The following is a 24,506-nucleotide window of genomic DNA, read 5'->3' on the forward strand; positions in this document are numbered from 1 at the left end:
CTATCAAAATTATGTGAGACAGACTAGGAATAAAAGAAAAACAGAGGTTTTTCTTTTAACCTCTACAGACACAAATGGGCGTTCTCGTGTGGTGGGAGTTCCCGTTTACGCAGACTGGAACGCCCCCATCTTATTCTTCGTCGCCTTTCTCGCTGAACTGTATTAAAATTAAAATACAAAAAAATATATATATTAAAAAAGTGTACTACTCCGAAACCATGTAAATAGTGTTGTAAATAAACTTCCAAAGCTTTTCAAATCTTATTTGGCAAATAACTTCACATGGTGTGTCTTTTTACAATTTATTCGTTACCAGCATTCGTAGTGTTGATCAGCAGTGAAATAGTCTGCTATAAGACGTTGACGTCGCTTAGCAACCGAAGACGCTGGGGTTGACAAGTTACCGGACTGCTACCCTTGCAAGTGAACAGAGCGTTCCACGGCATTGAGAAGACCAGTGTAATGAAGGCCTGTAAAATGTCTTTTTATGGCATAGATTTCTCCTCAGATTAGGCCGATAAAGCAATGATAACAAAAACAAAAAAAACACAAACGCTCGATCAAAGGCCCCCTCTCCCTCGGGTCAATCAAAACCCTCATTGTTTAACATGAATTGGCTAAACAAATGACCACTGTACCATATTTAAACACAATTCAAATTATTTCCATTGGTCATTCTCAGTGGCGGCTGACGATCAAACATGTTGGTGGGGCACAGTAACAGACAGGGGGTCTGAGGTCCCCCCCCCCCCCCCCCCCCATATTTTGTTTTGAATTTAATAGATTTGATTTCCTGTATTCTGGTGCATTTTGGGGATGGCCACTACCTATTTACCTACTTTTCATTCAGATTCATAGCCTACATAGTGGGCTGGTGCTGACCCCAATAACCTCATCAACTTCCGTCCTATCTCAAATCTCCCTTTCATATAAAAAATTCTGGAAAAAACAATAGCATCTCAGGTTCAAGCTCAATTATCCTTCAATAATCTTTACGAACAATTTCAATCTGGTTCCAGCCCCCTCCACAGCACAGAGACAGCCCTGGTTAAAATCACCAATGACCTTCTCATGGCAGCAGACTCCGGACACCTCACTATTCTCATCCTCCTTGATCTGAGTGCGGCCTTCGACACCATTTCACACAACACCCTCCTTGACAGACTGGCCTCCATTGGTATCACTGACACACCCCTGCACTGGTTTAAATCATATCTCTCCGGCCGTACTCAGTTCATCCAACTCAAAACTTTCAAATCCCAGTCACTTCCAGTCACTACCGGTGTTCCCCAGGGTTCTGTTCTAGGCCCCCTCCTGTTCATCATTTATCTACTTCCACTTGGCCATATTTTCCGTAAATTTAACATTCTTTTCACTGCTATGCGGATGACACCCAGCTCTACATATCCACCAAGCCCACTTCTACCCTTCCTCCCACCTCCCTCTCCGATTGCCTACAAGAAATAAAATCCTGGTTCACCTGCAACTTTATCAAACTCAACAGCAATAAAACAGAAGTCCTCCTCATCGGCACCAAATCAACCCTCACAAAACCTGACAGCTTATCCATCACTATCGACAACACCTCAGTCTCCCCCTCCCCTCAGGTTAAGAGTCTGGGTGTCATCCTCGACAGCACACTATCATTTCAAGCACACATCAATAACATCACCAGGTCTGCCTACTACCATCTACGCAATATCAACCGCCTCCGCCCATCCCTCACACCCCATAGCACAGCCATCCTTGTTCACACCCTGGTCACTTCCCGCATCGATTATTGTAACTCCCTCCTCTTCGGTCTCCCCCTCAAGTCCATCCGCAAACTCCAACTGGTCCAGAACTCTGCCGCCCGCATCATCACCAGAACCCCCTCCATTAATCACATCACCCCTGTTCTTCAGCAGCTTCACTGGCTCCCGGTCAAAACCCGCATCCACTTCAAAATTCTGCTCCTTACCTTCAAGGCCCTCCACAACCTCGCCCCTCCATACATCTGTGAACTCCTACGCACCAACACCCCCACCCGCACTCTCCGGTCCTCCTCTTCCATTCAATTCACTGTGCCTCCCGCACGCCTGGTTACCATGGGGTCCAGAGCCTTCAGCAGATCTGCCCCCCACCTCTGGAACACCCTCCCACCTGACATCCGTAATTCCGACACTCTTTCCACTTTTAAATCACGTCTCAAAACACACCTTTTTAAACTGACATATTCCATCTAACCCATCTCACCCCACTTATGTAAATTGTTCAATGTATCTTGTTCTTGTGTTTTTTTTATGATTGTTGATTATGTTTTCTGTTTTTAAACTGCCCTGTAAGGTGACCTTGGGTGCTTTGAAAGGCGCCCTCAAATAAAATGAATTATTATTATTATTATTACATCCTGACTTGCAGGGCCTGGACAAGCTTACACTGCAGACCTACTTCATGGCCATTCCACCAGCCATTGCTATTTGACCCATTGTTGACAAATCATGATCACTGTCCTTCAAATGCAGTTAGAAATATGGGACAGTTGCTTCATTTTGTTTATATGCTACAGGCCGAAAGACTAAATTAATACGTAACTTACTTGGTCCTTTTAAGTATAACATTGCTTGGGGAGTCCAATTCCTCCACTGAAAAGGTTGGAAAGTGCTTACAACTCTCTGCTAGGTAGCGATCTATTAAACTGTTGTTTTTTATTGGTCGTAATGAAAAAAAACATAAGGGGTAACACTGTTGTTTTTGATTGGTCGTCATGAAGAAAAACATAAGGGAAATAATAGAAAAACACACAAACATTTTAATGTCAAGTTTATCCTCTTTATTGAAGATTGATCATTGTGAATTTTCATCGCCTCAGTGGTGCAGTCGAGTGTACTCTGCCTAACCTCCTGGCGACCGCGGCTCAATTTCTGTGGAAAACACAATATCTTTATCTATCTGCAAAAACGTCGAAAGGGGTACAGCTGTCGATTTTTATTGGTCAACATGGAAAAAACATGAGGGGTAACTCTGTCGTTTTTTATCGGCCGTCATGAAATAAACATAAGGGGTAACACTGTCGTTTTATCAAATGAAACATGAGGGGTGACACTGTCATTTTTCTTTGGTCGTCATGAAAAAAACCATAAAGGGTAACACTGTTGTTTTTGATTGGTCGTCATGAAAAAAAACACAAGGGGTAACAATGTTGTTTTTTATTGGTCGTCATGAAGAAAAACATAAGGGGTAACACTGTTGTCTTTGTCAAATAAAATATAAGGGCAAACACTGTCGTTTTTTATCGGTCGTCATGAAAAAAACATAAGGGGTAACACTGTCGTATTTTTTGGTCGTCATGAAAAAAAACATAAGGGAAATAATAGAAAAGAACACATACATTTTAATGTCATGTATATCCTCTTTATTGATGATTGATCATTGTGATTTTCATAGCCTCAGTAGTGCAGTGGAGTGTACTCTGCCTAACCCACTGGCGACCGCAGTTCAATTTCTGTGGAAAACACAATATCTTTCATTTGAAACGTAATGCTATCATGTCTATTGCATCATATATAACCACAGACATATCTATATAATAAATCTCAGTGGGAAGTGGTGCGAGCTGTGAGCTAACCCCCTGGAGACCGGGGTTCAAGTACGGTTTATGTCCTCTGTTTGGAAGACTCTAATCTCTATTTCATGCGAATTATAAAGTCAAGTATAACCAATGTGTTGACTTTATTCGGTGTCTTGCTGGTGCATTGATAAGTTCGGAGGTTAATACTCTAAACAGCTCAGATTCGGATCCCTGCAAAAACGTCGACAGGGGTACCACTTTCGTTTTTTATTGGTCGTCATGAAAAAAAAACATGAAAAAAAAAAAATTTGTCCGTGTCAAATAAAATATAAGGGGTAACACTGTTGTTTTTCATCTGTGATCATGGGAAAAAAACATAAGGGGTAACACTGTCGTTTTTATCAAATGAAACATAGGGGGTAACACTGTCGTTTTTATCAAATGAAACATGAGGGTTGACACTGTCGTTTATCTTTGGTCGTCATGAAAAAAACCATAAGGGGTAACACTGTTGTTTTTTATTGGTCGTCATGAAAAAAAACATAAGGGGTATCACTGTCGTTTTTTATCAGTCGTCATGAAAAATCCATAAGGGGTAACACTGTCGAAATGTATAGAATAAAACATAGGGGGTAACACTGTCGTTTTTATCAAATGAAACATGAGGGTTGACACTGTCGTTTATCTTTGGTCGTCATGAAAAAAACCATAAGGGGTAACACTGTTGTTTTTTATTGGTCGTCATGAAAAAAAACATAAGGGGTATCACTGTCGTTTTTTATTAGTCGTCATGAAAAAAAACATAAGGGGTAACACTGTCGTTTTTCTTTGGTCGTCATGAAAAACACCATAAGGGGTAACACTGTTGTTTTTTTTATTGGTCGTCATGAAAAAAAACCTACGGGGTATCACTGTCGTTTTTTATCAGTGGTCATGAAAAAAAACATAAGGGGTAACACTGTCGTTTTTTATCGGTCGTCATGAAAAAAAACATAAGGGGTAACGCTGTTGTTTTTTATCGGTCGTCATGAAAAAAATATAAGGGGTAACACTGTCGTTTTTTATCAGTCATCATGAAAAAAAACATAAGGGGTAACGCTGTTGTTTTTTATTGGTCGTCATGAAAAAAAACACAAGGGGTATCACTGTCGTTTTTTATCGGTCGTCATGAAAAAAAACAAGGTGTAACGCTGTTGTTTTTTTATTGGTCGTCATGAAAAAAAACACAAGGGGTAACACTGTTGTTTTTATCGGCCGTCATGAAAAATACATGAGGGGTGACACTGTCAATTTTCTTTGGACGTCATGAAAAAAACCATAAGGGGTAACACTTTTGTTTTTTATTGGTCGTCATGAAGAAAAACATAAGTGGTAATACTGTTCTCTTTGTCAAATAAAATATAAGTGGTAACACTGTTGTCTTTGTCAAATAAAATATAAGGGGTAACACTGTCGTTTTCTATCAGTCGTCATAAAAAAAACATAAGGGGTAACACTGTCGTATTTTATTGGTCGTCATGAAAAAAAACATAGGGAAATAATAGAAAAACACACATACATTTTAATTTCATGTATATCCTCTTTATTGATGATTGATCATTGTGTATTGTCATCGCCTCAGTGGTGCAGTGGAGTGTACTCTGCCTAACCCACTGGTGACCGTGGCTCAATTTCTGTGGAAAACACAATAACTATAATTTGAAACGTAATGCTATCATGTCTATTGCACTCATATACAACCACAGACATATTTAAGTTGTAAATCTCAGTGGGATGTGGAGAGAGCTGTGAGCTAACCCCCTGGAGACCGGGGTTCATGTCCGGTTGATGTCCTCTGTTGGAAGACTCTTATCTCTATTTCATGCGAATTATAAAGTCAAGTATAACCAATGTGTTGACTATAATCGGTGTCTTGATGGTGCATTGATAAGTTCGGAGGTTAATACTCTAAACAGCTCAGATTTGTATCCCTGCAAAAACGTTGACAAGGGTACCACTTTTGATTTTTATTGGTCGTCATTAAAAAAAACCATATATCAAAAAAAAAAAAAAAAATGTCCTTGTCAAATGAAATATAAGGGGTAACACTGTTGTTTTTCATTAGTCATCATGGGAAAAAAACCTAGGGGGTAACACTGTCGTTTTTATCAAATTAAACGTAAAGGGTAACATTGTAGTTTTTTATCTGTCGTCATGAAAAATCCATAAGGGGTAACACTGTCGAAATGTATAGAATAAAACATAGGGGGTAACACTGTCGTTTTTATCAAATGAAACATGAGGGGTGACACTGTCGTTTTTCTTTGGTCGTCATGAAAAAAACCATAAGGGGTAACACTGTCGTTTTTTATCGGTCGTCATGAAAAAAAACATAAGGGGTAACGCTGTTGTTTTTTATTGGTCGTCATGAAAAAAACACAAGGGTTAACACTGTTGTTTTGTATCGGTCGTCATGAAAAGAACATAAGGGGTAACACTGTTGTTTTTTATTGGTCGTCATGAAAAAAAACATAAGGGGTAACACTGTTGTTTTTATCGGTTGTCATGAAAAATACATAAGGGAAATAATAGAAAAACACACATACATTTTAATGTCATGTATATCCTCTTTATTGATGATTGATCATTGTGTATTGTCATCGCCTCAGTGGTGCAGTGGAGTGTACTCTGCCTAACCCGCTGGGGACCGCGGCTCAATTTCTGTGGAAAACACAATATCTTTAATTTGAAACGTAATGCTATCATGTCTATTGCACTCATATATAACCACAGACATATACAACCACAGACATATTTCAATAATAAATCTCAGTGGGAAGTGGAGAGAGCTGTGAGCTAACCCCCTGGAGACCGGGGTTCAAGTCCGGTTGATGTCCTCTGTTTGAAGACTCTTATCTCTATTTCATGCGAATTATAAAGTCAAGTACAACCATTGTGTTGACTTTATTCGGTGTCTTGATGGTGCATTGATAAGTTCGGAGGTTAATACTCTAAACAGCTCAGGTTCGGATCCCTGCAAATACGTCGGCAGGGGTACCGCTGTTGTTTTTTATCGGTCATCATGGGAAAAAAACATAAGGGGTAACACTGTCGTTTTTATCAAAAGAAACGTAAAGGGTAACACTGTCGATTTTTATCTGTCGTCATGAAAAATCCAGAAGGGGTAACACTGTCGAAATGTATCGAATAAAACATAGGGGGTAACACTGTCGTTTTTATCAAATGAAACATGAGGGGTGACACTGTCGTTTTTCTTTGGTCGTCATGAAAAAGACATAATGGGTATCACTGTCGTTTTTTATCGGTCGTCATGAAAAAAAACATAAGGGGTAACACTGTCGTTTTTTATCGGTCGTCATGAAAAAAAACATAAGGGGTAACACTGTTGTTTTTTATTGGTCGTCATGAAAAAAAAAAAAGGGGTCACACTGTTGTCTTTGTCAAATAAAATATAAGGGGTAACACTGTTGTTTTTTATCGGTCGTCATGAAAAAAAACATAAGGGGTAACACTGTCGTTTTTTATCGGCCGTCATGAAAAAAAACATAAAGGGTAACGCTGTTGTTTTATATCGGTCGTCATGAAAAAAACCTAAGGGGTAACACTGTCGTTTTTTATCGGTCGTCATGAAAAAAAACATAAGGGATGACACTGTCGTTTTTTATTGGTCGTCATGAAAAAAAAAAAAGGGGTCACACTGTTGTCTTTGTCAAATAAAATATAAGGGGTAACATTGTTGTTTTTTATCGGTCGTCATGAAAAAAAAAAAAGGGGTCACACTGTTGTCTTTGTCAAATAAAATATAAGGGGTAACACTGTTGTTTTTTATCGGTCGTAATGAAAAAAAACATAAGGGGTAACACTGTCCTTTTTTATCGGTCGTCATGAAAAAAAACATAAGGTGTAACGCTGTTGTTTTATATCGGTCGTCATGAAAAAAACATAAGGGGTGACACTGTCGTTTTTCTTTGATAGTCATGAAAAAGACATAATGGGTATCACTGTCGTTTTTTATCGGTCGTCATGAAAAAAAACATAAGGGGTAACACTGTCGTTTTTTATCGGTCGTCATGAAAAAAAACATAAGGGGTAACACTGTTGTTTTTTATTGGTCGTCATGAAAAAAAAAAAAGGGGTCACACTGTTGTCTTTGTCAAATAAAATATAAGGGGTAACACTGTCGTTTTTTATCAGCCGTCATGAAAAAAAACATAAAGGGTAACGCTGATGTTTTATATCGGTCGTCATGAAAAAAACATAAGGGGTAACACTGTCGTTTTTTATCGGTCGTCATGAAAAAAAACATAAGGGGTAACACTGTCGTTTTTTATTGGTCGTCATGAAAAAAAACATAAGGTGTAACGCTGTTGTTTTATATCGGTCGTCATGAAAAAAACATAAGGGGTGACACTGTCGTTTTTCTTTGATAGTCATGAAAAAGACATAATGGGTATCACTGTCGTTTTTTATCGGTCGTCATGAAAAAAAACATAAGGGGTAACACTGTCGTTTTTTATCGGTCGTCATGAAAAAAAACATAAGGGGTAACACTGTTGTTTTTTATTGGTCGTCATGAAAAAAAAAAAGGGGTCACACTGTTGTCTTTGTCAAATAAAATATAAGGGGTAACACTGTCGTAATTTATTGGTCGTCATGAAAAAAATTATATTTGAAAATAAATAAATAATTGTATATATATATATATATATATATATATATATATATATATATTTTAACAAAATACATATTTATAATAAAATTACGAAATTATATAATAATGATTGATTTTACCATTGATTTTAGTTGATGGTGTGCGGTGGTTGTGCGTGCTGTTTGTCCAGTGTCCACGTGGAGGTTCCGTAGCTCAGCAGACGCTGTGGCTCTGTTGTTGAGGTTAGGATTTCTCAACTGCCTCTCTATTCAAATCCTTTCATAAGACAATAGTAATAATACTGTGCAGGACACATACTTTATGTGCACTTAACAAATCTGTACCGTTCTCTGTACATGTTTGTTATACCATCACGCAGCTTCTCTCCTTGACATCATAATTCAACGCATTCAGGTTCTGGCTGTGCTTGTCTATTACGTGTTGATCTATTTTGTGTTAGTGCCCCATTCAATCATAATTATCTTCACACAATCGTTCAAATCCAATCATACAAATTTTATTGAACATTTAAAACCGTTAAAACACATCAGAGGCACAAGGCGTGAGTTAGGGAGTTGGATTGTGAAAAAAACATAAAAGCTATGAATGTTTCAATCAGCCTCGGTCAGTCCAGTCCGCTCCTACTCCACCCAGACCGTTCCTACTCCACCCAGACCGCTCCTCCTCCACCCAGACTGTCTCTACTCCACCCAGACCGTTCCTACTCCACCCAGTCTGCTCCTACGCCACCCAGACCGCTCTCCTCCACCCAGACTGTCTCTACTCCACCCAGACCGTTCCTACTCCACCCAGTCTGCTCCTACTCCACCCAGACCGCTCCTCCTCCACCCAGACTGCTCCTACCCCACCCAGACTGCTCCTACTCCACCCAGACCCCTCCTACCCCACCCAGACTGCCCCTACTCCACCCAGACCTCTCCTACTCCACTCTTACTCCACCCAGATTGCTCCAACTCCATCCAGACATCTCCTACTCCACCCAGACCGCCCCTACTCCGCCCAGACCGCTCCTACTCCACCCAGACTGCCCCTACTCCACCCAGACCACTCCTACTCCACCCAGACCCCTCCTACTCCACCCAAACCGCTCCTACTCCACCCAAACCGCTCCTACTCCACCCAGAAGGCCCCTACTCCCCCAAGACCCCTCCTACTCCACCCAGACTGTTCCTACTCCACCCAGACCTCTCCTACTCCACTCTTACTCCACCCAGATTGCTCCAACTCCATCCAGACCACTCCTACTCCACCCAGACCGCCCCTACTCCGCCCAGACCGCTCCTACTCCACCCAGACTGCCCCTACTCCACCCAGACCACTCCTACTCCACCCAGACCACTCCTACTCCGCCCGGACCGCTCCTACTCCACCCAGACCGCCCCTACTCCACCCAGACCCCTCCAACTCCACTCAAACCGCTCCTACTCCACCCAAACCGCTCCTACTCCACCCAGACGGCCCCTACTCCCCCAAGACCCCTCCTACACCACCCAGACCCCTCCTACTCCGCCCAGACCACTCCTACTCCGCCCAGACCGCCCCTCCACCCACGCTGCCCTGCTCGTCCTCCCCCCTCTCCGCTGCCTCGGGCGCCGGCCTCTTGCGTCTCTTGATGAGCAGCGGGTTGTTGGAGGTGTCCAGGTCTTTGATCTTCACCTGGTCGTAATCCACGCGCATGGTGGCGAGAGCGCTGGTCATCTCCTCCTGCCAATGAGAACACAGGTTTATGTTGTTGTTGTTTATGCTTGAACCGGGCTCTCTGCCGCCCCCTGGTGGCTCCTCTTAAAGGACCAGGGCACAATGTATTGGCGTATTGGTGCTCTGCTGCCCCCTGGTGGCTCCTCTGGTATATGTGTGTCATCGCGGTGTTCAGCCTCACCTTCACGTCGTCCCACAGCTCTCTTTCCTCCGTCAGCACCCTGGAGGTGTGTAGCGGGGTGGGCGGGACCTCCATGGCTTGCTGCCGTACGGAACCGAGGGAACACAAAGTCACGCGATGGACACTAACAGGTTCACTGCAGCAGGCGTGTTCATAAAGGTACACTCACACTGATCCAGGGGTGGTTCATAAACTGTCCGATGGTCATCCTCTCATTAGGGTCCGTCTTCAGTAACTGGACAATGAGCTGTTTGGCTGAACAATCAAAACCAGGACCAGGACCAGCACCAGAACCAGGACCAGAAACAGTAGCAGAACCAGGACCAGCACCAGAGCCAGGACCAGGACCAGAACCAGAACCAGAACAGAGAACAGAGAGAGCAGAGGAGTCACACGCTGGCCTTCACAGAAACGCCAGAAACCAGAAACGCCCCAGAGGAAAGCAGTTGAGCTAGCAAAGAATCATGGGTAATGGAGTTCCTGTGCCTCACCTTGTTCAGAGACGTCCTCCCACTCCGGGGTGGGGAACTCGTACTGGCCCATGCGGATCCTCTGCTTCATGCCGGGGGAGATGGCCGCGCCCGTGTTGGAGTAGAAGGGGGGGAACCCACACAGCCTGCAGAGGAGAACCAATCAGTACGGGGCGGTCGGACACGCACGCCTCACGCACACACGCACGCACGCACGGATACCCACAGGATGTACATGACACACGGCCAGAGACCACATGTCACCCACAAATCCATACACTCACACACACACACACACACACACACACACACACAACGACACACAACTACACACACACCCACAGCGATACTCACAGGATGTACATGATGACACCCAGAGACCACATGTCACATGACTTGTCATACTTCTCCGGGCCGAGCACCTCGGGGGCTGACGGACAGACAGACACACCATCACCATGAGGACAGACAGACACACCATCACCATGAGGACAGACAGACAGACACAACGTCAACATGAGGACAGACTGACACAACGTCAACATGAGGACAGACAGACACGACATCACCATGAGGACAGACAGACACAACGTCACCAGGACAGGAGGACAGACAGACAGACACAACGTCACCAGGAGGACAGACAGACGGACACAACGTGACAATGAGGACAGACAGACAGACAGACACAACATCACAATGAGGACAGACAGACACGACATCACCATGAGGAGGAGACCCTCTGCATGCAGAGACCTTACCCACGTAGTAGGGGGTGTAGCAGGGGGTCTGCAGGGAGTTGTGGATGGTGGTCTCCTTGGCGAAGCCGAAGTCGGTGAGCTTCAGGACGGCGTTGCTCTCCTTAGTGGAGTACAGCAGGTTCTCCGGCTGGAGAGAGAGAGGTAGAGAGACTACAAGGTTACTACACTGGAGCGAGGAGGAGGACCATGCTATCACTACATGTGATCACTACATGTGATCACTACATGTTATCACTACATGTTTTCACTACATGTTATCACTACATGTTTTCACTACATGTTATCACTACATGTTTTCACTACATGTTTTCACTACATGTTTTCACTACATATTATCACTAAATGTTACTACAGCAGGTTCTCCGGCTAGAGAGAGAGAGGTAGAGAGACACCTGAATTTTACTACTGGAACCGGGAGGACCATGTTATCACTACATGTTATTACCAGTGCTGTCAGGCGATTAAAATATTTAAACGCGATTAATCGCATTAATGTCATAGTTAACTCGCGATTAATCGCACATCTTTTTCTATTCTAAATATCCCTTGATTTCGTGCTGCTAGCCTTTTAGTGAGATCAGAGAGTGTTGAGAAGGACAGTAAGAAGAGCGACCCGCAGTGGTAGGCCTATCGTAAAACGTCAATAGCAAAGGCTTTTATTTGTTTCAATCACTGAACTTTCGAACAAAACTCTTGCTCAGCAAAGATGGGAAATACTTATATTATTAACATTATTAATACTTATATTAATTATTTAAACCAGTATGAATATTCCTACCGTACGTAGGCCTATACACATTACCAGGCTATCGAATAACGCCTACACACACACACACACACACACACACACACACACACACACACACACACACACACACACACGGTGGCGGAGTGGTAATCGGGAGAGTCAGGAGAATTCGTGGTGGGGCGTTAACGTTTCGGGGCTTTCGGGCTGATTACTGCAGGACAACAATAATGCGTTTATTAAAGTTCCTTGCAGCACCGTCCGGCAGCCTGAGCTGTGCCCCCGCAACCTCTCACTCACTCAACAGACGCAACGTCGCAACCAAGTCTATTTTGTTTAGAGGGGAGTAACTGAGCGGCCCCTCCCGAAGTGGTACAGCCCAGGTGGGCCTTGAACTGCGATTGGTCAGAAAGACGTAACAGCATTGAACTCTCGTGCAGGCTCGAACAGAGTGTAGCTAGATCTGGTATGGTGTTGTCCTTTTTCTAACGTGACTAGTTGTTGCTAGACAGCAGGGGAAAAAACGACAACGTTTGCCAAGCCAAAAGAGCGTTAATCAAACGAAAAAAACAACAACTGCGTTAACGCCGTTAATAACGCGTTAAACTGACAGCACTAGTTATTACTACATCTTTCTTCAGCAGGTTCTCAGACTAGCAAGAGAGGAGGTAGAGAGAAACTCGATGGTTCCTACCCCCCACTGTAACGAGTAGATCATGATATCATTATGAAGCTCATCGTTAGGATCATCTACCTTCACGTCTCGGTGGGCCACGTCCATGCAGTGCAGGAACTGGATGGCTGAGCCGATGTCCCGCATGATGTCAGACGCCTCTGTGGACAGAAACCCCCGGTTACAGAGGACAGGACACCCCGGTTACAGAGTACCCCCCGGTTACAGAGAACAGGACCCCCATCACCTCTCTCTGTGAAGGCCTGGTCTCCTCTGTGCTGGATGCGACTGAACAGCTCTCCGCCCTCCATGCTGGGGACAGGACAGGACAGGACATCAAATATAGATCAAATGTAGGACATGATGATTTCATTGCTGATTGAGACAGTTGGTAATTTGACTTGTGTCTTTCGGATCAGGCCGTGAATGTTCAGGCTTTCACTTTAGAAGTCTGGTTACATTAAGCTAACCCTCTGACACCCAATCAGGACGTTAAGCTAGGCCTGTAGAACACCCACTAACCCTCTGACAGCCAATCAGGACGTTGAGCTCCACCAAACAGTCCAACCAAGGGATTGATAAATCACAAGATAAAAAAATACCCTTTAACACATAGTACCTGGTCCAGAATCAAACTCAATGTCAGAGACAGAATGAGGAGAAAGACCTCCTTGATGGAAGAACCAAACCGGCCAAGCTGAGATGTTCCTCACCACTCCATCACCATGAGCAGGCACCTCCGGCCCTGGTGCAGGTTCTCGTAGAGGCTGAGGACCCGGACGATGTGCGGCCCGGCCAGCGCACGGCAGTGCAGCTCCATCTCGCGCCGCGCCTTCGGAGTGTCGTACAGGATCTGGGGGGGAACCAGGTCCAGAGAGGCTTTAGATCAGACCCCGGGGAGCCTGGAGGCCACCAGACCACACCCACATGAAGATATGAACACATGAACCCGTGAACACATGAACAGGACCCCAAGCAGAGGCCCTGGTCCAGAGAGATGTAGGAGTGAGGAGCAGAACCATCAAATAAGCCAAGATCCGGGCTGGTTGAGTTCTCCAATGGGCCTCTACACTGGATAACCGAATAGAACTAAAGCGTGGAACCTTCTGTCTGAAGTGAGCAGGAAACCATCAGCCCCCCCACAACAAGGACTGCTCATAGACCGCCGGCCCTGGGGCTGGAACCCACAACCTCCCAGCTGGTAATGACGCTATGACCACTAGACTCTCCCGGGGGTCGTTTCCTTGGTTCCTTGGTCCCTAACCAATAGACTCTCTTGGTCTTTTTCCTTGGTCCCTAACCACTAGACTCTCCTCCCTTGGTCCCTAACCACTCGCCTGTCCTGCCCTTGGTTCCTGGGTCCCTAACCACTACTCTCCTCCCTTTGTTCCTTGGTCCCTAACCACTAGACTCTCCTCCCTTTGTTCCTTGGTCCCTAACCACTCGCCTGTCCTGCCCTTGGTTCCTGGGTCCCTAACCACTACTCTCCTCCCTTTGTTCCTTGGTCCCTAACCACTGGACTCTCCTCCCTTGTTTCCTTGGTTCCTTACCACTATAATCTCCTGGTCTTGTTTCCTTGGTCCCTAACCACTACTCTCCTCCCTTGGTTCCTTCGCCCACTAAGTGGAAGGCAGTGTGATATCAGACCGTTTAATGAGAGTGCTCTGAAAACATGAGCGTCACTCAGACCTTCTAATGGATCACCGTGTAGCAGGAAGTGCAACTGTTTGTTTTACAGAGAGAATTGGGATAATTGTATTATTTCTCGAGACTTTTAGCAAACAGTAGCCGACCCTGGTAGCGGGTTTGGACGGCGCATTGAGAAGTATAAATCTTGCGTGGTTAGGAGGAGATGGTGGAGCTGAAGCCAGTTTGGACTCCGCATCCCCAGGGGAAAGCCTAATCCTAACCATAAACCTTAACCTACCAAAAACCTAACACTAGCATTAACCCCAAACCTGACTCAGCATTATTGGTTAGCATAGCCATAACCACAAGGCCAAACACAAACCAGAGTCTGACTTCCTGTGTTTAGTCTCTGAAGGCTCCCTGACCATCACTGACGTCATCGACAACCTCTTCTCTACATTATTTACCAGTGAACCAGATGAGCTTCTAGGTCATACTGGTCTCCTGTCCTCCTCCTGTCCTCTATCCTCATCATCAACTTTTTTTTATTTTATATTTTTAGGTAAACAATCACTTCCAGTGGAGAAATCTGAACCGATGTATACCATTATAGAGGAACTGATAGCGAGCCTTCAGAATGAAGCAGCTGGACCAATCAGAAGCCTCCTGGACCAGTGACTGACAAGGACCAGTGATCGACCAGGACCAGTGATTTACACGGACCAGTGATGGACGGGCCTTATTGATGACTTGCTCATTCTTAGTCTACTTGTTCCGGTGTCGTGTGAACCAAGTGCAAAACGACCCAGACTCGAGCTCACCTTGAGGGCACACTTCTGACGGGTCTTCTTGCAGAAGCACTGCAGCACTTTGCCGTTGATGCCGAAGCCCAGGACCCGGGCCGTGAGCGTGTAGTCCTGGGTCACCGATGTCCTCCTGAACTCCAGCTGGACTGGAGCTTCTGTCGGGACCACCGGGTTCCCTGGACCGGAGAAGAACCCGCTCAGGGTGGTCCCCTGAGGATCAGGATTCTTCTGGTCCTCGGTTTGGTTCTGCATGTTTACCCGAAGACCCTCACTGGCTCCCGGCCAGTGGTCCTCCCCTCCGCGTCATCATCTTCAGTTCGAGTCCCGGAGGAGCTCGTTTCTTTCCGTGGTGAAATATATTTGAGTATAACAGCTAAGAAGCTTTTACAGCAGATGCACTCGAAGACGCGTTGATATGAACGGGTCCGATAAGTGATAACAGGAGATAACGGGACGGGAGACTAATCAGAAGACGTGACTCGGTCCTCTCCCTGCAGGGTGTGGGTTCCATCCCCGCTGCTTCCTGCTGATCATCTGAAGCCTCTTAAAGACACACGACGGATTAACGAGACGGCGCATTTGATCATGTTAAAATAATCTATTTCTATATACCATGTTAAAGATAAAGACTAGTTAAAACCGCTTCCATGTTTTGAACTGCTATGTCAATTCATGTGTTTACACCATGAAAAAAAATGACAAAGCATCTTCTTCACACGGTATTAACTTCAAAGGTCCCATGACATTAGTGTTATAGTTTTTTTATTACACGATTTATTTTTCACACAGTACTTTTATTAATAATTGTACCTCTTCAAAATGTACTGATCAATGAAAGGCAAAGAAAGATCTTCTCAAAGGACGGCTTCAGTGCTCTGATACTTCATGAATGGACGCCTTCTCTGCATCATAACAGCTCCCTGGGCTCCAAGGGACCGCAGCGTCCGTCTTGCCCTGCAGGGTCCCGGGCCTAATCCTAGTCCAGGGCCCGGTCCAGAACCTAATCCTAGACCAGGATCTAGTCCTGGGCCTGGGCCAGGGCCTAATCCTAGTCCACGGCCTTGTCCAGGACCTGGTCCAGGGCCTGGTCCAGAATCGAATCCTAGACAAGGGCCTAGTCCAGGGCCTGGTCCAGGACCTAATCCTAGTCCAGGGCCTAGACCAGGGCCTAGTCCAGGGCCTGGTCCAGGGCCTAGTACAGGGCCCGGTCCAGGACCTAATCCTAGTCCAGGGCCTGGTCCAGGGCCTAGTCCAGGGCCTGGTCCAGGACCTGATCCTAGTCCAGGGCCTAGTCCAGGGCCAGGTCCAGGACCTAATCCTAGTCCAGGGCCTGGTCCAGGGCCTGGTCCGGGACCTAATCCTAGTCCAGGGCCCGGTCCAGGACCTGGTCCGGGACCTAATTCTAGTCCAGGGCCTGGTCCAGGGCCTGGTCCAGGACCCTCTGGTCCTCCACGGCGTAGGGCATGGTGACGCGGAGCTGCGTCTCGGCCTCCATGCTGCGCTCCATGGTCTCATACGCGTTGGAGTTCCCCGACCAGCAGCGCCGGGCCACCTGTCAAACACCCAGGAGGAGGACTCATCAGACCCAGTCAGACCCTCAGGACCAGGTCTACCCAGGAGGTGGACCCCTCAGACCCTGTGGACCAGGTGGTCCGACCCTGAGGACCTCCTCCCCCCAGTTCCCCCTGTGGTCTCCCTCTACACCGCCTTACCCCGTTGGAGACGTCCCAGTTGAGCATCAGACTGGCTCGCTTCGCAGCATCCTCCGACCCGTCCAGAACCAGACCGAACCCTCCGTTCATCACCTCCCCCCTGGTGGAGAACAAGACCCACAACATTCAGTTCATCACCTCCCCCCCGGAGAGAACCAGACCGAACCCTCCGTTCACCACCTCCCCCCTGGTGGAGAACAAAACCCAGAACCTTCAGTTCATCACCTCCCCCCCGGAGAGAACAAGACCCAGAACCCTCGGTTCACCACCTCCCCCCAGAGAACCAAACCCAATCCGGAGCTGAACCCTGATCCCTGAACGCTGAACCCTCCGGTGCAGATCCCAGGTGTGTTTGGTGTCGCTGCCGGATGACCTCACCAGGGGGGTGTGTCTGGTGATGACCTCACCAGGGGGGTGTGTCTGGTGATGACCTCACCAGGGGGGTGTGTCTGGTGATGACCTCACCAGGGGGGTGTGTCTGGTGATGACCTCACCAGGGGGTGTGTCTGGTGATGACCTCACCAGGGGGGTGTGTCTGGTGATGACCTCACCAGGGGGGTGTGTCCGTTGATGACCTCACCAGGGGGGTTTGTCTGGTGATGACCTCACCAGGGGTGTGTGTGTGGTGATGACCTCACTAGGGGGGTGTGTCTGGTGATGACCTCACCAGGGGGGTGTGTCCGTTGATGACCTCACCAGGGGGGTGTGTCCGTTGATGACCTCACCAGGGGGGTGTGTCTGGTGATGACCTCACCAGGGGGTGTGTCTGGTGATGACCTCACCAGGGGGGTGTGTCTGGTGAGTGGCGCTACAGGATGACCTTACCAGCCCACGCCGCCGCCGTTGTGCAGAGACACCCAGGTGGCCCCCCTGAAGGCATCCCCCACGAAGTTCTGGACCGCCATGTCTGAGGGGAGGGGGGGGGGGGAACACCAGGAGAGAGACTCTGTTAGAGGGATGGGCTACGATCATCACAGAAGAACACAGACAGGATGGATGGAGCCGATGATCTGCTCAGAGCCAATGAAGGGGTCCCCTCTGGGGGGCGCCGTTCTGAAAGACCAGTCGCTCCACTTCCCAGCCAATCAGAACGGAGAACAGAGAACCAACGCACCCGCACAGAAGGCCGAGCCGTCGTACACGTTGGAGGTCTCTCTGAACGGGCTGTCGGTCCCACTGACGTCATGGTGGTCCCTGCTGATGACCACAGGAGCCTGACGGGGACAATGCAACACAGATCAGACCGGCCCCGACAACAGGCTCCCGTGAACCCCCTCTGAAGAGGGCAGAGGTCAAAGGGAACAGGAACAGGAAGTGAGGGCCTGTGTGCCTCTTACTGAAACCCTTCCATCGGCGATGGCCTTGTTGATGGCGAGTGCGATGCAGACTCGGCCCTTCTGGTCTGAGTACAGGATCCGAGCCATGGACCCCACCACCTGGGCACAGAGGACAGTGAACCACATGAGGCCTCATTTGTGTGCGTCACTGTGGTCTCCTAGGCAGCCAGACCACCTGACCTCAGGGCCTACCATCTGGTGTTTCCCGGCCTCCCTGATCCAGCGGATGTTGTCGTGGTACTGCTGCCGCACGCCCTCGCTCACGCCCACTGCGATCTCCTCCAGGACCGTGGCGGCGATCTGGTCCGTGACCTCCAGGTCTTTGGGGTCGCACGAGGTGCACACCCAGCGGAACGGGCCGAAGCCCAGCGAGAAGATGTCCCTGGTGGAGAGAGGGGGCGGAGGTCATCATGTTAGGAGGGGACCGGTCGGGGTCTGTCAGTCGTCTGTCAGTCCGTCAGTCAGCGTAGCTCTCTAGCAGCCTGTTAGTTCCACTCTGTGTTGAACCCACCGCTACTCCCATCACTCACCCCATGATGTGCTGCACGTAGGACGGATAGCGGAACTCCGTCGCGCCTCCACTCCCCTCCTCCTTCGCTACCTTGGCCCCTGAACCCAGAAACCAGAGGACTAACTGTTACTGTGGGTTACAACAGTGTATAGCTGTGTGTGTGTGTGTGTGTGTGTGTGTGTGTGTGTGTGTGTGTGTGTGTGTGTGTGTGTGTGTGTGTGTGTGTGTGTGTGTGTGTTATAACAGAGTGTGTAGCTCTATGTATGTATGTTATGACAGAGTCTGTAACTTCATGTGCGTTTGTATGTGTGTGTGTGTGTTTGTGTGTGTCTGTGTGTGTGTGTGTGTGTGTGTGTTATACCAGAGTGTGTAGCAGTGTGTGTGTTATAACAGTGTTTTTAACTGCGTGTGTGTGTGTGTGTGTGTGTGTGTGTGTGTACATGTAATAACAGTGTGTAGCTGTGTATGTGTGTGTGCGTGTCTTATAACAGTGTGAAGCTGTGTGTGTCTGTCCTCCTCTCACCAGCTCTCTGGGCCTCCAGCAGGAAGGCGTTCCCGTAGTCCCAGAAGAACATGCCGGCTTCCGCCAGCGTGTCGATGGCCGCCACGTGTCTCTTCAGGCTGGACAGACAGACGGGGGGAGAACGGACGGCAGGTCAGACAGGGTTCACTCCTCTCTAAACACCCTCAGGCCCCGTCCACACGGAACCGATTCTTTGGTGAAAACGGACGGTCGGCGTTTGGGCCGACCGTCCAGACGGATCCAGCCCTGACCTATGTGTTTTTAGTGTTCAGATTCGTGTGGATGCCTTAAACGCAAACAATGACATCATCGGCCCCCGACCAACTGGGCGACGTTAGAGTTGCGTTGATTTTTTGGGTGGGGTTTTTAAAATAATTTTTGGTAAATCTAATTACAGTACATTCAAAAGTATTTCTGCTCAATCTAAAAGGTTTAACAACTATGCTATCTCCTCCTCGACCGTTTGTATACAGCGCGCAGGCTGGATGCGCGCAGGCTGGACACGCGTGGCTGGATGCGCTCCACTCTGGTGGAGAACCAGCGCATTGAGTACCGCAGCGTTTCTACAGCTCGACGCGTTTTCGCAATGAGTCCGTCTTTACGGAGATATTCCTGAAACGCATCAACAGGGGTACAGGGGACAGGGGCCGGGGGACGAGGGGTGGACGGGGCTTCAGTCTCCTCTCCGTGGTCCTCACCTCTCCTCCACGGCGGTTCTGAACTGGCTCGGGCTGGAGGCCATGAGCTGGTTGGCCTGGCGGAGGCTGAGCTGCACGGGGTAGTAGCCCCCGCTGAAGGGGTTGTGGAGCGAGGTCTGGTCCGAGCCCAGGTCCACCAGCAGCTCCCCGCTCCGCTGGTACTCCAGGACCAGCCTCTCCCTGCGGCAGAGGGGAGGGTCAGAGGGGAGCCCCACACAGGGACAGGTCAGAGGGGAGGGTCAGAGGGGAGCCCCACAGAGAGGAGGGTCAGAGGGGAGCCCCCCCAGAGGTTAAAGGTCAGAGGGGAGCCCCACAGAGGTTAAAGGTCAGAGGGGAGCCCCAAAGAGGTTAAAGGTCAGAGGGGAGCCCCACAGAGGTTAAAGGTCAGAGGGGAGCCACTGAGAGGTTAAAGGTCAGAGGGGAGCCCCAAAGAGGTTAGGGTCAGAGGGGAGGGTCAGAGGGGAGGGTCAGAGGGGAGCCCCACAGAGGTTAAAGGTCAGAGGGGAGCACCCTTAAGTGCAAAGGGTCAATGGAACGGCGGCGGCAGCGGTTGAAGGGTTTTTCACCTTACACTCACCATAGGTCTACGATGTTTCCATGGTAACCCAGGCTGAGGGGTAACTTGGCCGCCCTCGCCTCTCTGTAAATAACATCAAAGGATCAGTCAGAGAGCCAATCACAAAGCCCAGAGGGGACCGTCCAATAGGGTAGAGCAGGGATAAGCGTGAGGAGAAGTGGGCGGGGTCAGCCTGATGAGAGGTGGGTGTGGTCAGCGGGCGGGGGGAGGTTGGCCGGTTCAGTGTGAGGAGAGGTGGCCGTGACCAGCGTGAGGGTAGGTGAGCGTGGTCAGTGGGCGGGGAGGTGGGCGTGGCCAGCGTGAGGCGAGGTGGGCGTGGTCACCTGATGCGCTGGATGCAGTGGTCCAGGCTGCTGCTCATCTCCATCAGCCAGCCCTGCTCATGCCTCTTCCTGATGGGGGCCTCGTCCACCTAGGGGGGGGGGGGGGGGGGTCAACCAGTCACTCAAGAACCGGGCCTACAGTCAACCAGTCACTCACTACCAGTCAACCAGTCACTTACTACCAGTCACTCACTAACCAGGCCTACAGTCAACCAGTCACTCACTACCAGTCCACCAGTCACTCACTAACCAGTCGCCCAGTCACTCACTGACCAGTCAACCAGTCACTCACTACCAGACCAGTGTCTCTCACGCACACACACACACACACACACACACACACACACACACACACACACACACACACACACACACACACACACACACACACACACACACACACACACACACACACACACACACACACACACTGACCTCGGCCACGACCCCGATGCAGCCGGCGATGACGGCGGCCTTGGCCTGCGCTCCGCTCATGCCCCCCAGGCCGGAGGTCACCAGGACACGCCCCCTCAGGTCCCCGGAGCCCAGGTACCGGCGGCCCGCGTTCAGCAGGGTCAGCTGGGGGGGGGGGACGACGAAGACACATGGGGGGGTCAACACCAGGGTAGGTTAACACCAGGGGGGAGGGGGGGACACACACCAGGGGAGTCAACACCAAGGGGGGGGGGGGGGGGGAGGGGCGGGGAGACACCAGGGGGGGGGGGGGGGGGGCACTGGAGGGGTCAACACTAGGGGTGTGTCTGAACCCACCATGGTGCCGTGGACGATGCCCTGAGGCCCGATGTAGCAGTAGCTCCCCGCCGTCATCTGGCCGTACCTGGAACAGACGGAGAGTCAGGGAGGCAACACTCACCCACCTCATCGGCCCATGAAGATCAGAAGGTAGGGAACAGAACACCTACATGGACACACCCAGGGCGAACATCTTCTCATACTGCTCTCTGGACGAGTAGTTAGGGATGACCTGCGTGGAGCAGAACACAAACACCGTTTTGAGTAAAGAAGGCCCTGAACCAAGACTAGAGGCCCTGAACCCAGACCAGAGGCCCTGAACCCAGACCAGTGGCCCTGAACCCAGACCAGAGGCCCTGAACCCAGACCAGAGGCCCTGAACCCAGACCAGAGGCCCTGAACCCAGACCAGGGGCCCTGAACCCAGACCAGAGGCCCTGAACCCAGACGAGAGGCCCTGAACCCAGACCAGAGGCCCTGAACCCAGACCAGAGGCCCTGAACCCAGACCAGAGGCCCTGAACCCAGACCAGAGGCCCTGAACCAAGAGAGAGGCCCTGAACCAAACCAGAGGCCCTGAACCAAACCAGAGGCCCTGAACCCAGACCAGAGGCCCTGAACCCAGACCAGAGGGCGTACCATGCCGTTGGTGATGATGGCCCGGGGGGAGGAGGGCAGGCTCGGGAACAGCCCCATGGGATGACCGCTGTACAGCACCAGGGTCTGCTCCTCCGTCATCACACTGAGGTAGTGCATCACCAGGCGGAACTACACACACACACACACACACACACACACACACACACACACACACACACACACACACACACACACACACACACACACACACACACACGCACACTCTTGTTATGGAATTATGTTTGGACTAATGTTTGCTGCTGCACCACACCCTTCTGGAGGCTCCAGTACTCACCTGGGCCCAGTTACTGAACACCTGTCCGTTGCCACCGTAGGTCACCAGCTCCTGCGGGAACTGCACGGCAAAACATAACGAGGTCGTTAATTAAGGTTGCAGTGTGTAACATTTTAACTAGCTTGCATCTTGTAATAACCAGCTTCTGATTGGAGGGTCTTTAACAGGAGGAGGTTCTGATTGGCCGACCTGGGCCACGGCGGGGTCCAGGTTGTTCATGATCATCAGCATGATGGCGGCTGCCTGGGGGGTCCGACAGGGGTACTGATGTATGGGGTAGGCTCTGTGGGGACAGCACACTCACACTGAGTACAAATCAATACAGACTGTACCACTGTTTACACCCCCCCTGAATACAGTAAACATCAATAAAGACTGTACCAACATTAATACAGACTGTACCACTGTTTACACACCCCCCTCCCCTTTATATATTACACATTATACAGACTATACCAACATGAATACAGACTGTTCCACTGTTTACGACCCTCACTAATACATGTGTTTGGGAGGACTTTTATCAAGCAGAGAGAGGTTTCATTGCTCACTTGATGCGCATGGGAGGGCAGAAGCGGTACATGTAGATGTGGCCGTGCTGCCGCAGCTCTTGAGCAAACTCTGGCGCCAATGTCGCATGATGGCAGGGAGGGAAGTACCGGAGGGCGTTCCTCAGGGCCAGCTGAGGAGACGGAGCGATGGACAGGGGAGACAGACAGAGAGACGGACCGGAGACAGAGAGATGGACGTGTCATTGGACATCAGTAGCGTCCAACAGGAGCCCCTTCACTTATCTCTCTTAATTATTGACTGCGGCCTTTGCTCTGAGTTTGGGCAAACATTACAGACAGAGTCACCCATTACTTTGGGGGTTGGTTAACACGTGACTTTACATCTGTGATCTTGTCATTGTGAATTGAAACAACAGGGACATGATATCAGACACGCTTACATGACCATATGGTACATCTTGAAGAGGTCATCGTCTTGACCTTTCCTAAGAGGCCCTGTAATCTGTATTCAGCTCGATTGCCCTTTCATCGCTCAGCTTCCGTACTTCATGCTCCCTTGTGGCTGTGTGTATCTGTCCTATGCAGCACACTACACACATGTACGTTCACCACTCCACCTTACCCGCTCCTCTGCTGCTGTGAGGTGGGGTGTCCGGGTCGGGGCGTGGGGTAGGCCGGGGTTTCTGCCGCGGTTCTCCGGTAAGGGCTCCACGAGCAGACCGCTGCAGATCTCCTCTAGAGTCGACATCCTGACCGAGTGCCCCCCGTAGTCCGCTTCAGCCTCACTGTCATCCAGAACGAGGGTGGGCCTGGTTTTACCTGACTGGGGAGGGGCTTTGGAATGGGCAGGCCGGAGGGGCTGTGCTGATTGGCTGCTGACCCTCGCCCCCTTCTTTCACTACAGACGAGCCGTTAGAAGGACACTCTGATAATTAGGGATTCACAAAGTATATTCTGTAGCGCAGCCCCTGATTGGTTAAGGCGCAGCAGTCCTAGTCATTATGGATTCCTTATGTACTCAAACCCCCCCCCCCCCCCCTCCCCCCCAAACACACACACCTCTGGGCTTAACGCTGCTCTTGTAAACATTGACCGACCATTCCCCTTTCTAGTCCTGATTTAGTAAGGCGTAGCAGTCCTTGTCATTATGGATTCCTTAAGTACTCAAACCCATCCACTTCAGAGCTTAACGTTGCACACGTAAACATTGACTGACCATTCCCCTTTCTAGACCTTTGGTCGGGTCATGTGGTCAAGGTTTTCATAACCAAAACAAAACATTGACGTGTGTAAATTATTTAGCGTTCAGAGATCAGTAGAGCAGGAGAATGCCTCTTTAGACCAGACCAGTTGAGCAGGAGAAGGCCTCTTCAGACCAGACCAGTTGAGCAGGAGAAGGCCTCTTTAAGACCAAACCAGTGGATCAGGAGGGGCCTCTTTATA

The 24,506-nt window shown here is 49.1% G+C and overlaps 2 protein-coding genes across 2 annotated transcripts; both read right to left on the reverse strand.

Annotated features, from left to right (window-relative positions):
* Positions 1 to 9,742: 9,742 nt before the first annotated feature.
* On the reverse strand, positions 9,743 to 15,816 carry LOC130402233 (MAP kinase-activated protein kinase 2-like). The gene is made up of 10 exons (XM_056606374.1): positions 15,201 to 15,816; positions 13,464 to 13,603; positions 12,998 to 13,062; positions 12,832 to 12,911; positions 11,333 to 11,459; positions 10,926 to 11,001; positions 10,593 to 10,717; positions 10,271 to 10,356; positions 10,102 to 10,182; positions 9,743 to 9,926 (listed from the first exon to the last, which is right to left on the reverse strand). The coding sequence occupies exons 1-10, from the start codon at positions 15,435 to 15,437 to the stop codon at positions 9,744 to 9,746; spliced, it is 1,200 nt and encodes a 399-aa protein (XP_056462349.1). The 5' UTR covers positions 15,438 to 15,816; the 3' UTR covers position 9,743.
* Positions 15,817 to 15,928: 112 nt separating this feature from the next.
* uroc1 (urocanate hydratase 1) lies at positions 15,929 to 23,870 on the reverse strand. The gene is made up of 19 exons (XM_056606373.1): positions 23,686 to 23,870; positions 23,103 to 23,233; positions 22,741 to 22,834; positions 22,552 to 22,611; positions 22,257 to 22,385; positions 21,790 to 21,851; positions 21,638 to 21,704; positions 21,302 to 21,445; positions 20,867 to 20,955; positions 20,544 to 20,606; positions 19,967 to 20,146; positions 19,269 to 19,366; positions 18,765 to 18,843; positions 18,427 to 18,616; positions 18,235 to 18,333; positions 18,012 to 18,111; positions 17,723 to 17,804; positions 16,898 to 16,997; positions 15,929 to 16,737 (listed from the first exon to the last, which is right to left on the reverse strand). The coding sequence occupies exons 1-19, from the start codon at positions 23,809 to 23,811 to the stop codon at positions 16,588 to 16,590; spliced, it is 2,043 nt and encodes a 680-aa protein (XP_056462348.1). The 5' UTR covers positions 23,812 to 23,870; the 3' UTR covers positions 15,929 to 16,587.
* Between the last annotated feature and the right edge of the window lie 636 nt (positions 23,871 to 24,506).

This window comes from Gadus chalcogrammus, chromosome 13 (genome assembly GCF_026213295.1).
Source record: "Gadus chalcogrammus isolate NIFS_2021 chromosome 13, NIFS_Gcha_1.0, whole genome shotgun sequence".
Taxonomy (NCBI): Eukaryota; Metazoa; Chordata; class Actinopteri; order Gadiformes; family Gadidae; genus Gadus; species Gadus chalcogrammus.